We start from the raw sequence: 16315 nt of genomic DNA, 5'->3' as shown, positions 1-16315 counted from the left end.
ATAAAACTGCGAATCTCCGGCACAGATGTAGGTCTCGGCCAACTAATCACGGCTTCAACCTTACTGGGATCAACTGATATACCGTCTCCCGATATAATGTGACCCAAAAACACAACTTGTTTCAACCAAAACTCGCATTTCGACAATTTAGCATATAAATTTTCCGTTCTCAAAATTCTCAACACAGTCCTCAGATGATCAGCATGCTCAATCATATTCTTTGAATAAATCAATATATCGTCAATGAATATGATTACAAAATCATCCAGATATCTCTAGAAAACACGGTTCATCAATCCCATAAATACCGCCGGTGCATTCGTTAACCCAAAAGGCATGACAATAAACTCATAGTGTCCATACCTGGTTCTGAATGCTGTCTTTGAGATATCAGAGTCCCTGACTCTCAGCTGATGGTATCCAGATCTCAAATCAATCTTGGAATATACAGATGAACCCTGCAACTGATCAAATAAATCATCAATTCGAGGCAATGGATATTTATTCTTTACCGTCGCCTTATTCAGTTGCCTGTAGTCGATACAAAGTCTCATCGACCCGTCTTTCTTCCTTACGAACAGTACTGGAGCACCCCAAGGAGAAACACTCGGTCTGATGTAACCCTTGGCCAGTAGATCCTCCAACTGTTCTTTCAACTCTTTCAATTCGATCGGTGCCATCCGGTATGGAGCTCTCGAAATCGGAACTGTTCCTGGCATCAACTCAATGCTGAAGTCTATCTCTCGAATCGGAGGCAATCCAGGAATCTCCTCCGGGAATACATCAGCAAATTCACACACCACAGGCAAATCCGCCAATGATGGGCTCTTTTTCAGTAAATCAACTGAATAAACCAGGAATCCATCCGCTCCTCTCTGCAATAATCGAGTCATATTCGTTGCAGATATCAAAGGGATTCTTGCACGAGAACCCTTACCATAAAATTTCCACTCCTCAGCCATCTCAGGTCTGAAGCGTACAATCTTGTGGAAACAATCAACTGTAGCTCTATACTTGGTTAATGTATCAATACCAATAATACAATCAAAGTCAGATATCCCAAGTACAATACAGTCTAATTCGATCTTACATCCATCATACTGTAGTATACACGATTTAACAGATTTCACTGACATCAAACCAGTCCCTAATGGAGACGTAATAGACACTACAGTAGCTAAGGATTCAACAGGCAATGCATATATCAATGCAAATCTTTCAGAAATAAACGTATGGGATGCACCAGTATCAATCAATACATATGCAGGATAACCAGAAATAAAACAGTTACCTGCCACCACGTCATCAGGTGCATCATGTGCCTGCTCCTCAGTCAATGCAAAAACTCTAGCCTGCTGTCTAGGAGGCTGGCTCGCTGTCTGGCTCCCTCCTGGCCTCAGATGAGACTGGGTAGGCTGTGCCGTCTGAAAGGAATGCACTGCAGAGGGTCGTCTCCCTGTCTGAGCAACTGATCCAGATGACTCAGCTGCCTGTGATCCCTGTGCACCTCTCTGTGGACACACTCGAGCAAAGTGTCCATGCTGTTTACAGATGCGACAGTTGCCGAACACTCCTCTGCACTGCTCTGTGGAATGCCTCCCTCCACAGGTGCTACAGTATGGTCCTGTATAACTATGACCCTGACTAGTCTGTCTAGAGCCACTCGAACTAGAGGAGCTACTCCCAGCTTTCTTGAATTTCTTCCCCTTAGCCTTCAGGAAGTCTTTCTTCCCACTTCCACTACCACTTTCAAATCGAGGAAATGGTGGAGGCATCTGTGAACTCGGTACTGAAGGCACAAACGAAGCCTCTTTCTGTCTTATCAATCCGGCTTCGGCTCCCTTAGCTCGGTTCAGGGCGTCGGTGAAATTGTTTGGCCTTCCAGTGTTCACCAGGGTAAAGATTTCAGGATTTAGACCATTTATGAACTGGTCTGCAACGGCCTCATCACTCCCAGTCACATGAGGGGCAAATCGGAGCAGAGTAGAGAACTTAGCCACATAATCCTCAATGTTTAACTGGCCCTGTCTCAAGTTTGCAAATTCGGCTCCCTTGTCCTTCCTATATGAAACTGGAAAGAACCGTAGATAAAATTCAGTCTTGAACACATTCCAGGTAATGGCCGTACCTCGTAATTCCAAAGCCCGTTTTGTCGTGTTCCACCAGTGTTTAGCAACGTCATGCAACTGGTGTCCGATCAGTTTCACCCTCTTTTCCTCAGTATATTCCAAAGATTCGAACAACGATTCAATATCGTCCAACCAACTCTCACATTCTACGGAATTCTCCGTTCCTTTCAAAGTCGGTGGATGGAATGACTGAAATCTTTTCAGCAATTTCTCCATTGCTGTAGGTGTCACATCCATGGGAGGATTTGAGCTACTCCCCTGTTCTGGCATTCTTCTCGGAGGCATATCTGATAACAAAAAGGGTTAGCAATTCCAACAATAATCCTGTTTCAAGCCTCCTCGGATCATCTTACAGCTGATCCATTCCAATAATATACAATACCATATCAATATCAGATAATTCAGGTAGCATATATTAAAACAGGAATCATGCTAGCAATCAAAAGCAGGAAAGAAATCAATCTACCCCGCTCACTAGCTTATATCTCAGTCTAAGGGGTCTATCGCTCTGATACCCCTGTTGTGGGGACCCGGACGCTAATCGAGTTCTTAATCATCATTGGGACTAATTAATCAATTATAAACAGGGTCTAAAATTTTTTTTTTTTTAAATGCGGAACGTAGTGAAATCAAACCATATATACATATCAGTATATAAAATACAAGTCCTGTATCACAAACATTTATTCAAACTAGGGTTTGACAACTACTATCAAGTGTTCAACCCTATCTCTAGTCCAAGTCCGGTGCCACCACTCTAATCACGAACTCTCCTCATCTCCTGGACCCTGATCCTGTCCCACCTGTTGTCATGTACACATACAGACAAGACAACAGCCGGATAAACCGGTGAGAATATACTCCCAGTATAAATCAACGAAACATGCAATCATATAAACAATATAAAGCATGTAATCAGGTAATAGATATATGTAACAAAGTCTGAAACATAATCAATATCAAACTGTCGACAATACTCGTAGCTACATCATTCAGACTAGACTCAATCCTAGTCTAGGGATCCCGATTCCAGAAGTTGGCATGCGTATATCGACTAGCAGTAATAGAAAAGACTCCAGTTCTATCCATGCCGATATGGTACCGATCAACAATAATAGAAAAGACTCTAGTTCTATTCACATCGATATGGTATCGATTACCAGTAATAGAGGAAGCTATTATTCTATCCACATCAATATAGTACCGATTAACAGTAATAGAAGCAACTCTAATTCTATCCACATCGATTAACAGTAATAGAAGAGCTACTAATCTATCCACATCGATACAATACTGATTAACAGTAATAGAAAAAGCCACCATCCTATCCACATCGATAGCCAAACATCCAGTGACAGTCTTTGGCACAACCGCCAATACACCATCTTATGACATCGTGCAATGTGCCCGTGGTGATCCTACCACTAACGGCACTTCTGTCATAAGATTACTCTTCTAATACCTGTAATCTATAACTCAAGAAAACAAGTATATCAATCAATCAATGCAAATATCAATGCAATAAAGTAAAGTATGTGATTTAGGGAAACCCAAGTCTAAACCGACTCAAGTCCATCTCCCAATACCACATTGACTTATACCTTTCTTTCGTCGGTTTCTGGCTCAGTCGAAGTCCTGAACTCACAATCTGTCTGGCAATGACAATACCAATAATCTCATATCAATATGCTATTCAAATCAATAACAATCTGATCCATCTGGATTTAATTCAAAATCAACAGTATAACGGTACAAACTCAGTATTCCCGTCAATACAACATCACCAGATAATAGTTACAATCCATAACCCATATCCAATACATTCTATAATCAGTCCATAATCCGAATCTGTCCGGTATAAATCCATATACCCCAGAAATTCACAACAATTCCATAATCGATCCGTTTCTTAATCTGACTTCGATTCTATGACGTCTAACATATCAAGATCATATATGAATCCTATTCAAATTTGACAATAGCATACTTTCAAAGCATGTCAAAACGTAGCAAAACTTACGTCAAGTTGTAGCCTACGTTGATAGGAACACGGTACCGAAGTCGGATTACGATTTGGACAGACGGATATTGCACGGTAGAATTTTGAATCGTACGAAGCTAACTTTCCCCTCAATTCACTTCTTCTCTCTGAATACTGAAGGAGAGTTACGCTTTGTTCTATATATATATCATGCATGAGATGCTACGTGTCTCCTCGAAATTCCGCGCAAATCCTCTCGCGCATATGCGCGTACCTTGCTCGCGCATATGCGCGAGACCCTTGTCTCTGCGCGTGAGCTGCACCTCACCTCGCGCATATGCGCGCACCCTATCGGCGCATATGCGTGAGGCAAATGCATCTCGAGGCACCCTACTGCCTCATTCGTGCATATGCGCGCATTCACCCGCGCATATGCGCGAAGCCCACTGCCTGCTGCGCGCATATGTGCGCATTGGTTCGCGCATGTGCGTGGGGCTCCTCACACCTACACACACACTTTTCACACGTACTTGTATTGCGTGTCCCGATTAATCCTTTCATAATCATATCAATTATAATTCAATAATTACAGATTATTAAGATTAAATTTCCGGGCATTACAAAATTTATATTTGAATTTTAAAAAATAAATTAAAAAGAATTCACATTTATTACTTATTTATTTTTTATTTGTTTAAATATTAATAAGGTAGATGAATGAATTAATAATTATAAAAAATTCTTTTTTAGCATATTACTTTTTGGCGGAAAATCAAAAACTCTGTTTATATATATGTGTGTGTGAATCATATAAAACAAAAAAAATAAATAATACACCTCGATCAAAAAAATAAAATGCACGGGAAAAAATAATAATTTCTTGATAATGAAAAATACATTTTAAACTTGAATCTTTATTGTTTCTATATGCATGTAGATCATATCAACGAACTAATCAGAGTTTAAAGACCAGATTTATTTTTTTAATGATTTACCTCACATTTGTTGTATAACATTGTGCTCATTTTTTAATTTTTATTCTTATTGAAAATTGATTGTCTGAATGTGATGCATAAATCATACTAAAATATTTATACAATTTATAATAATAACTAAATATATTATAGAAACACAAAATCATATCTCATATTAAATGACTTGATATAAATACAAAAATTTTAAAAATAATTTATGTTTTTAATAGAGTTAATTTTTAATTTGAATAAAAAAAATAAAAATATATAATTCATAAAATACATTTAAATTGATATAAAAATAAATTAAATTCAAATTTGAACTAATAAATAAATTAATATAATCAATATAAGTAATAATTAAAGTTTATGTTTTCAATTCAAATTTGAATTTTTTCAAAAGAAGATAAAAAGTCTTTATAAAAAAGGCAAAAACTTATGTGAGACGGTCTCACGGGTATTATTTGTGAGACGGATCTCTTATTTGGGTCACTTATAAAAAAGTATTACTTTTTATGCTAAGAGTACTATTTTTTATTGTGAATATGGGTATTTTTGACCCGTCTCACAGATTATGATCCGTGAGACGGTCTCACATGAGATTCACTCTATAAAAAATATCAAAAAAAATTTAATAAAATTAATTATTCAATAATCATTTATTGTAGTACACTTGTCTCAATATTCATTATATATGGATTGTTAAACTTACCACTCTAGTGTCCTCTTAATAGAGCTAGACAATGGCTGGAAATGATGAAGGACCGGCGATTGGAATCGATTTGGGCACCACTTATTCATGCGTGGCGGTGTGGAAACGGGATCGCGTGGAGATCATATCCAATGATCAAGGCAACCGGATCACACCTTCTTATGTAGCTTTCAGTGAAACCGAACGTCTCATCGGCGATGCTGCCAAGAACTTAGTCGCCATGAACCCCACTAACACTGTTTTTGGTGAGAAATTAAACATGATAACCAGTTTCTTCATTCACCCATCTTTGTTTGTTGCATCTAGATGATGCGTTTGGATTCTAATGTTCTATGTTCTTCCCTATGTTTATGTAGAAAAAACTCTGGTTCTGTTTTCACTTTGAGCTGATGTGATTTTATAAACTTTCATAACTTCATATATAAGCCAAGGATATGCCCGAATGATGCTTTTGTTCAGTTCCATGCTGTAATCTGATGTATTTGGAAGACAAGTCTTATTCATTAATAGGGTCTCTCATTGTATAATGCTTCTATGAATATGACTTACTTTATAGATGCTAAAAGATTGATCGGTAGGAGATTCAGTGACCCATTGGTCCAGAAAGATGTGATGCTTTGGCCATTCAAGGTTATTTGTGGTGAAAATGATAAGCCAGTGATTATGGTTACCTACAAAGGTGAAGAGAAGCAATATGCTGCTGAAGAAATTTCTTCAATGGTACTGACCAAGATGAAGGAGACTGCAGAAGATTTTCTTGGATCTACTGTTAAAAATGCTGTTATAACCGTACCTGCATACTTCAATGATTCCCAGAGGCGCGCAACCAAAGATGCCGGTGTCATTTCTGGGCTCAACCTCTTGCGAATCCTTGTTGAACCAACTGCTGCCGCCATTGCCTATGGTCTTGAAAAAATGTATAATAGCTCCCATGAAAAGAATGTGCTTATTTTCGACCTCGGTGGCAGCACTTTTGATGTTTCTCTTCTCACAATGGTGAAGAGCACCTTTAAGGTTAAGTCAACTGCTGGCAACACTCACCTTGGAGGGGAGGATTTTGACAATAGAATGTTGAACTATTTTGTTCAAGAGTTCAAAAGGAAGCACAAAAGAGACATAAGCAATCCCCGAGCATTGAGAAGGCTGAAGACGGCTTGCGAGAGAGCAAAGAGGGAATTGTCTTCTATGGTACATACACATATTGGGATTGATTGTCTGTATGACGGAATCGATTTTAACTCTAAAATAACACGCGCCAAATTTGAGGAGCTCAACATGGACTTGTTTGAAGAATGCATTGGCCACGTTGAGAAGTGTTTGAAGGATGCGGAGATGGACAAGAAAAGCATCCACGATGTGGTGCTTGTTGGTGGATCCACTAGAATTCCGAAGGTTCAACAATTACTTCAAGATTTCTTTGATGGTAAGGAGCTGTGCAAAAGCATTCACCCCGACGAAGCTGTAGCCTTTGGTGCAGCAATTCAAGCGGCAATTTTGACTGGCCAGGGTACTTTTGATATTCGAGACCTGGTGTTGCAGAATGTCACCCCACTCTCTCTTGGTATACAGACAAATGATGGTGAGATGGGTGTAGTAGTTCCTAGGAATACAACAATTCCTACGAGGAAGGAAAAATGGGGGTGGACCACTCGTTTTGATAACCAAACTACCGCGCGGTTCTCAGTGTACGAGGGTGAAAGGCCTAGAACAGGGGACAACATTTTGTTGGGTCAATTTGTTTTGTCTGGCATTTCTCCTGCTCGGAAGGGCGTGGCTAAAATGAAGGTGTACTTTGATATTGATGTTAATGGAATCTTAACTGTGACGGCTGAAGATGAAGCAACTGGTAATACAAATGGGATCACCATCAGCAATGTTCAAGGCATGTTGTCTCAAGATGAGATTGTGAGGATGTTGGAAGAAGCCAAGAGATTTAAGTTGGAGGATGAGGAGCATAAAAAGAGATTTGAGTCAAAGAATTCTTTGAAAGATTATGTTTACAAAGCTAGAGCTGTGACAAGAAAGCTCACCGATGCCAAGAAAACAGAAAACGAGATCGAATCTGCTATGGAGTGGTTGGATGAGCACAACGATGCAGAAAGATCTGTGCTTGAAGATAAAAGAAAGGAGTTGGAAAGTCTTGGGGGTCCTATTATTACCAAATTTAGCTTATGATCGAGAGAGATTCATTTGGTGTGATTTGAACCTTTTTTTGCCCAAACTTTCGACTTAATTAGTATTCCGGGATAATTTTTTGCCTCATCAAATATTAAGGAAAAATCATTATAAAAATAACTTAAAATCAGGTTTTGTATTTGTAAAAATTCTGAAAATTGCTTAGAATATTTGAGGTTGATGCTTTAAATTACTTTGGTACGAGTCAAATTCACTTTTTGTTGAATGTATAGTTTGCCATTGATGTCTAGTTAATTAGTATTTTGAAATAAGAAATTTAAGAGGCTAATTAAATATATCAGATGCTTTGGCACATTATAACTTTCAAGCTGTTAACGATCATCTTTTTGTTGAATATAAAGTTGCGGTTAAATTGATGAATTTGATTTGTTGAAAGATTCGATTATGGATTTTAAATTATTACTTTTAATATTTTATTTTGAAATATTATTATTACTATTCTTCAAATTATTATCAAAATTATATATATATATATATATATATATATATATACTAGAAAAATGTACGTGTATTGCACGTCAGCAACTTAATTGCTGGAAATATAAGTACAAAATTTTGAAAATATTTAAATGAATTAAAATATGAATAATAACATTTATTAATTGAAACAAATCAAACCACAAAATTAAAAAATCATTACCATAGACGGTATATGAATCGGAGAAGTTATCTTATCAACGTGAAACACTTTTCAATATACTTCTTGGTTGATTTTGATAACTTAAAAACTCTTTATCGTGGTTTGTTATAATATACATATAATCATTTTGATATACTCAGCAAGTATATATAGATCGTATTTAACATCTATCATGCTATTTAAAATCCTCATCTGGGATATGACATGCTCGTAGTTTACTTCCCTATCATGACTTTTTTTGGTTTTCTACATTGTTTTTATCCAGTAATCTTATTTTTCAAATATTTATTTTATTGTTGAATGATTTTTCAGTTTTTGACAATCATCAACTATAACTCATAAGAATAAATGTTGTTTTTAGTCGTGATTGGTTTTTATTTGTGACTAAAAGTATGTATAACATATATATATTCTTTAACAACATAACCAATGTGAATGGTGCTGTAATTTCTTCAAACATCGTGATATTTGTAATATCATTTTTATATATTTAGTATCAATATTATCAGCATATAACTATAAGTTTAATAAATTTTAAACAATTATTTCTCAATCAGTGTGAGAAAAACTTGAAAATCTTTCAAATGACTGTATCTTAGAACTGTGTCATCGTCTAATTTATCGCAATTCAGGAAAGTCATTTCGTTCGTCATTTTTTAGAAGATTTGAAACAATGATTGCATGCATCATATCATGGGGATGATATAGTTTCAATATCATAAACAAAACAAATTTTATTCTATCGGGTTTACATTTTGTTTTATAATATTTTATATATTGTAGGACGGAGCGCTTGCCGTTTTACCAAAAGCTATAGCTAGTAGTAATGGTGCAACTCAAATCTTTTAAACCGCACATCAGCTCAAGCACCATGGTTTGATCGCCCTACCAAGTAAGGGCAATTATTGCACCCAACAATCTCCCTCCCAATAATTACACTCCTTGCAATCAATGGGAATCTAACCCGTGACCTTTGCTCTGATACCAATTGCAAACGCTTTACCAAAATCTATAACTGGTGATAATGGTGCAACTCAAATCTTTTAAACCACATAGCAGCTCAAACACTACGATTCAATCGCTCTACCAAGCAGGGACAATTATTGCACCCAACATATATTGTGTGTTAGATATAAATTTTATTGTGGCGATGGTAACTAAAACCAGTAGACCAGCAGATCAGAACAACTAGACAATTTATTAGTAGCTGCTGCTCTAGTAAAACTAAACCAATAGAAAGAAGGGTAACTATACAAACCAGTAGAGAACACTTTGTAACGTTGCTACCTTAATTGTTACCGTTAAAGTGTTCCTAGTACCAGCATTAATTGCAGCATTAAATACTATACGGAGTCATTTAATGCTTATTACCAAATTAATTATAAAACAAGACTGATTGTTTTATAGCTTTTCTGCAGGAACCTATTTCGGTAATAAAGCTGATTATATCAGTTATCTGAAGACTTCTCTGTTTATGATCGTTGAACTCAGTCGATTATATATACTTGGATCAAATCCTTGTTCGACACGACACTTCGCATAATATCATTTTTCAAGGAACGAAGCTACTCTCTTATCAGAAAAATATCATTCATCCTTGAGCGTTGTCAAGTTCAACAAAAAGAAAAGTAGCACACGCTTCAAAGCATATATCTGACCTTGTTAAAGATCATCTTGTGCTACTAATTCTTACACTCTTCAAAATCTTTACTGCACCAATATTTTATCAGAAGAGTCTGTAATCTGAAAAGAGTCTTTTCAGAACTTTGTGATCCATATTTTTGTAAGTTGAGAAACTAAGAGTTTCAGTAGGCTGAGGTATAAGCCCTTCTGAAGTGGGTGTGTACAAGTGTTGTACTGTAATATCCAAAGTCTTTTAGTTATACCTTCTGGAAACAGAAGAAGGGGAGACGTAGAAGAGTTCATCTTCGAACTTCCATAAACAACTGCTGTCTACTGCCTTATTGTTTTTCAACCACTTCATCAGATTATTTCCGCACATTCTACTGTAATCAGGTGAAAATATTCTCACAAGATCAACTACTATCCTTAACAGGATTCTAGTACTTCATACATACGAAAAAAGAGTAGAGTTTATTCACCCCCCCTCTAAACTCAACTTCGATCCTCAACATTGTGGAACGACATACAAAATTAATTATATTTTAAAATTCTTGAGAAGGACACGAATAACGTAATTAAGATATGTATATGAGATATCATTCAAATATATATATCAAAGTATTTGTCTTATTTAATATCTCATCTAATAATACAATTGTTTAAATTTCATGAGCATCATATAATAGACAAAATTAATTTGATGAAATATTGTATAATTCAATTTGAATTTTACTATTCAGCTAAGTGAATTTATTTGGCGAGTAGTTCTCTATGTTACCATCATATATCTCATGAATTAGTTTGTTAGCCACTTTAACTAAAATAATAGACAAAAACAACCTCTTAGTCACCTCGAAATCTATCGAGATAATATTGGAAGAAATAAAGTGCAACCGGCTCAATGTCCCAATTTACTAAAAATGCACAAAATTGATCTATTGTGTCCACAAAGCTTTAGAATTGTTCTCATACCATTAAAATAGAATGGGAATTATACACATTTTTTTCATGTATTTCTTTTTCTGAATGAAGAATTTTTTCTTTTTGTTTATTCTTTGAGAAATATTGATATTTTATATGGCATGAATATGTTGCAAACCATGAAGTAGCAACATAATCACTATATAACCCTTAAAGGTTTACACATACAATTTTCAAATTTCTTCTTCATTGTGCTGAGTTGAAATTTAAATATGAATCACTCTTGATCTTAATATTTTGCTTTAAATACACCTTAAAATATATATGTATATGTTTCATGTCACTTAGTTAGACATAATTTCAAATATCTAAAAAAATGTGTTTGAATTATATCATACAGAAAAAAGGATATAGTGATACGCAACATTATTTTTTTAACATGTTTCTTTCATCTATTGTGTTTGTCATAAATTTTTTGTTCAAAATTTTATTCATTTCTTAACTACATGTATGAAGAACCAATAAATTAATTAATTCACAGAAATCATATATTATCCTCTTCGTAGAACATAAGACCCAAAATATGTGGCTTTGATTAGTATACTCTCATATATATTTTCATATAAACAACAAGACAAATAATAGAATATCAGAAAAATCAATTGTCGCCAACAATACTAAACAAAACGAATTTAAAAAATTCATGACACAAACTACCTCCATAAAAAAATGGTAACTCAAAGTTCAAAAATAATTTATTTAGTACAATAAAAAAAATTGAAGTATACACGAGCAACAAAAAGCATAAATCACTCTCAAATTAAATACTAACTCATATTATTCAAAAATTTATAAATTTTTCAATATTTTTTTCAAATAAAGAGAAGGCGCCTTATTAATGTCATGGTTTCATAACAGTGTATTTGGTAACCAGGAAATGGATTTGTAAATACCATTTTTAAATATTAAACCAAACACAAAATGGAATTTCAAATACTTGAATTTTCAAATCCAATTCCAAATCCCACGAAATCCTGGCTGCCAAACACACTGTAAATATTTTACTTTTTAAAACATTATGAGAGTGATTTTCTATTAATTTGATGTCATTGTATAAATTAAAGTAAATAAATTTAAATTTAAATTTAAAAATAAAGTAAAATTAAAATAATAAATAGTTTGATTGAGTTAAGTGCTTGATTAATAATCATATTAAACTAACGTAGAAAATAACTTAAAGAACATCATGATCATTATACAAATTATAAAACAAAAAAGGGTAAAATAGTAAGTTTACAAAGTAAAATCAAAATAATAATAAAATTTGATTGAGTTAAGTACACTATTAATTATCAAATTAATCTAATATGAAAAATGACAATAAACAAAACGGTAAAATAGTAAGTTTATAAATAAAAGTCACATATTTATAATAATAAAATAAATAGATGTTAGTAATATTAGCAAAAATTTTAAATGTATAACTTTATGATAAATTTATAAGTAAAATCAAAATAATAATTAATTTGATTGGTTTAAGTACAATATTAATTATCATATTAAACTAACATAAAAAATGACTTAAAGAACCCATGAACATGAAAAATATAAACAAATGAAAGGGTAAAAAAGAAAACTCACAAATGAAAGTTAAGTACACTATTAATTAACAATGTCTGTTTCATTCTCACCTCATTTCATCCTACCAAGCATGGTTTTTTAGTCTAAATAAATTATGAGGTGAATTTGAGTTTTCTTTATTTAAGTTATTTAACATTGAAAATACAGTCGAAATCATGAATTTCAAATGATTCAATCAAAATTCAACCTTCAATTTTCTCCATACAAGTAAGTCAACAAATCGGAAATTTATCCTCTCAAATCTCTCAATCCAAATATAAAAAAGCATTTTGAATTGCGGTCGAATTTATTATTCTTTTAGTTGAAGAGGAGATGTATTGTTACGATCAAACTTGGAATCTTAGTGACGTATGAACTGCAAGTTATCGGTGACCAGATTTACGTCTGTGTGACATGTGAAGGTCAACTTAAGGGGACTAAAAGCACTTGTATCTAGCATTCATCCTACTCCAACGGGATTCCCTGCACTTGAGAAGTATGAGAGAAGACAAAACTTGATGAAGATGAATTGTTGGGCTTTGTGTTAGATAGCGTTGAATGGCACTAGATTTGAATCAATATTGAATTATGATTTTTCTATGAAAATTATTCAGTCTGGAAATATGTATGCGAATGTTTGTTTTATATCTGATATTCATCTCTATCTTCTCTTATCTTAATGGATAATTTAAAAATGTGTTCAACATATGAGTTGATGAAAATCGAGTTAGGTTTCATGTCCAACTTAAAACAATTCAATTGATTACATATTTTGCGAGTTTTTATCTTAGATCAAACATTGTTCAAGCGTAAACAAAGTGGATTTTAACCATGGAATTGGATGAGCTATATTATCAGACAAACTGCATTCTTGTAGAGTTTTGTTGATCTTTTAAGATTAAAATAAGTGGTTATGAAACCATTTTCAGACTGTGTTGGAATATTTGAGCATCAAGAGATTGATATATATTGTCATTTCACATGCGACACTCATCCTATTGAAAATGTATGATACAACAACGTGAGGTAAATATTTGATTATCTCGAGTTTGACTACATGACTGCTAGAGCAACTAGACACACACATAAGTGAGGTTTATGTTGGGATGCATAGTATATGTTGTTTTGAGATATTAATGATAATTGAGCCTTTATGAACTTGATTACTATGTTACATATTTCAATAGCATTGAGCATGACATTATATATTGAGCCTCTTCTTTTGAGATTTTCAATTGATTTTCTTAATATTAGAGGACATATGGAGCTATAGGTGACAAGTTTTAAATTTTCTTATCCACAAATTTTGAATTTTCTTGTGACAAGTGATTAGCGATATAAAGAGTATTAATAGTGCTTTCACTAAGAGGATAGTTCATGGTATCATAAATATTAAACTTTGCAATCTCACCATCAAATTCCATAGTAATGATACCACTATTAACATTTATGACGGATTTTGAAGTTTTCAAAAATGGTCTTCCTAGCAAAATTTGACTGTTTAAATCATCATTTTTCAAGTCAAGCACATAAAAGTCAGCAGGAAAAACCAAATTTTCAACTTTCACAAGAACATCTTCAATTACACCTCTAGGATAAACAGTGGACCTATCAGCCAATTGAATCACAATGCCGGTTTCAATCAGAGGTCCAAGTTCCAAATAATTATAAACAGAATAAGGCATGACATTGATAGAAGTACCTAAATCCAATATAGCCTTTTCAAGTCTAATATCGCCAATAGTACAAGGGATAGAAAACATACCTGGATCACTGCATTTGATAGGAATAGTTTTTTGAATAACAGTAGAAACATGTTCTCCTATCTTTTCCCTTTTACACCCCTTCAACTTATGTCTCTTTTTTGTAGTACACAATTCTTTTAAAATTTTATCACAACGAGGTACTGGTTTAATAACATCTAATGAAGGAATATTTACCTCCTCTCTACAAAGAGTGTCATTCAACTCCTTAATACTTTCACATTTCCTGTTCAATGCAAGAGGGAATGGGGGAATATGTTTATACTCAAATAGAGGAGAAAACTTACCTTTCAGAGCATCATCTTGATTGATTATTTTATCCTCAACATTTATCTCATTCTCTTCCTTTTGCTTGATTGATGCTTGTACCCCAATTTCTTGAACTTCCAATTCTTTACAATTTCTCAAAGTAATTGCACTCACATTCTCTCTTGGATTCACCACTGTCTGAGAAGGTATATTACCTAAATTTTTTGCTTCCAACTTGTGAATTGAGGTCGCCAACTGTTCCACTTGAGTGTTCAAATTCTGAATGCTAGCCCTCGTTTCCTGTTGAAATTTTTGAGTGTTCTCAGCTAAGGCCGTCACAATTTCATCTAGGGACATACCTGAGTTAGAGGCTTGCGCAGGTGATGGATATTTGTGAAAAATTGTTGTGGATATCCTTGTTGACCTCCTTGATTCCTGTAGCTGAAATTTGGGTGATCTTTCCATCCTGGATTGTAGCTATTAGAATACGGATCATACCGATGTTGAGGCTGTCCAGGAAATCCACCGATTGCATTAACCTGCTGCGTTGGATCTTCCTGTAATGTAGGGCACGTGTCCGTCGAATGTCCAACCATCGCACATGTGCCACAAGCTTTGGCCTGTTGTACCTGCCCTACAACCAACTTTTCCAAAAAAGATGTCAAAAAATCTAACTTTTGATCGATAGGAGTAATACTTATCTCATTGAATTGTCGTGGAGGGTTATCTTGTCTAGTTCCAAACTGTTGTGCATTGGTGGCCATGTTGGAGATTAGAGCTCGTGCCTCTTGAGGCGTTTTGTTTACCAATGCATCTCCACTTGCAGCATCAATCATTTTCCTATCAAAAAGTGAGAGACCCTCGTTGAAATATTGGACTTAGAGCTGTTCTGGAATCTGATGTTGAGGGAAACTGGCACATAACTGCTTAAATCTCTCCGAATATTCATATAATGTCTCTCCTTGTAACTGTCTAATCCCACAAATGTCCTTCTTGATGTTGGCTGCTCGCGAAGCTGGGAAGAACTTCTCCAAAAATTGTTGTTTCATATTATCCCAAGTCGTTATCGTCCCAGAGGGCAAGTAATAGAGCCAATCTTTATCATTGTCGGCTAAAGAGAATGGAAAAGCTCGCAATGAAATTTGTTCCTCTGTGATCCCTTGCGGTTTCATGGCTGTGCAAACAATATGAAACTCTTTCAGATGTTTATGGGGATCTTCACCTGCAAGACCACGAAAAGTAGGCAATAAATGAATCAAGCCAGATTTTAATTCAAAAGTAGCATCAGTAGTAGGGAATTGAATGCATAATGGTTGTTGAATAACATTAGGATTAGCTAACTCCTTGAGTGTTCTTTGAGCTTGTCCTGCCATTTCTTCTTGGTCACTTTCGCTTCTTTCTGTCTTAAGATCAAGTTCTGATTCTCTTTATGTATCGTCGGAGACCAATGATGCGTCCAAATCAGGAGATGATGATGATGGTTGATTTTCACGCCTTAATCTTGACT

General features: G+C 34.7%; 2 protein-coding genes across 2 annotated transcripts; one reads left to right on the top strand and one right to left on the bottom strand.

The window, feature by feature from the left end:
• Positions 1–5787: 5787 nt before the first annotated feature.
• LOC140808097 (heat shock cognate 70 kDa protein-like) lies at positions 5788–8119 on the top strand. Its single transcript, XM_073165118.1, has 2 exons — positions 5788–6041; positions 6353–8119. The coding sequence occupies exons 1-2, from the start codon at positions 5828–5830 to the stop codon at positions 7969–7971; spliced, it is 1833 nt and encodes a 610-aa protein (XP_073021219.1). The 5' UTR covers positions 5788–5827; the 3' UTR covers positions 7972–8119.
• A 5960-nt stretch (positions 8120–14079) lies between these two features.
• LOC140806878 (uncharacterized) lies at positions 14080–15644 on the bottom strand. Its single transcript, XM_073163397.1, has 2 exons — positions 15168–15644; positions 14080–15108 (listed from the first exon to the last, which is right to left on the bottom strand). The coding sequence occupies exons 1-2, from the start codon at positions 15642–15644 to the stop codon at positions 14080–14082; spliced, it is 1506 nt and encodes a 501-aa protein (XP_073019498.1).
• Positions 15645–16315: the final 671 nt, after the last annotated feature.

This window comes from Primulina eburnea, chromosome 12 (genome assembly GCF_022965805.1).
Source record: "Primulina eburnea isolate SZY01 chromosome 12, ASM2296580v1, whole genome shotgun sequence".
NCBI classification, from domain to species: domain Eukaryota; kingdom Viridiplantae; phylum Streptophyta; class Magnoliopsida; order Lamiales; family Gesneriaceae; genus Primulina; species Primulina eburnea.
Note: the sequence above shows the minus strand (reverse complement) of the source record. Positions and strands in the feature narration are given on the sequence as shown.

What these genes read in the sequence shown, in the direction of transcription:
- LOC140806878 (XM_073163397.1), bottom strand. Translation starts at nt 15,644, where the DNA reads ATGATTGATGCTGCAAGTGGAGATGCATTGGTAAACAAAACGCCTCAA. An exon ending in TGCGCAAGCCTCTAACTCAG is followed by an intron (nt 15,109 to 15,167) that starts GTATGTCCCTAG and finishes AAATTTCAACAG; the next exon opens with GAAACGAGGGCTAGCATTCA.
- LOC140808097 (XM_073165118.1), top strand. Translation starts at nt 5,828, where the DNA reads ATGGCTGGAAATGATGAAGGACCGGCGATTGGAATCGATTTGGGCACC. An exon ending in CCCCACTAACACTGTTTTTG is followed by an intron (nt 6,042 to 6,352) that starts GTGAGAAATTAA and finishes CTTACTTTATAG; the next exon opens with ATGCTAAAAGATTGATCGGT.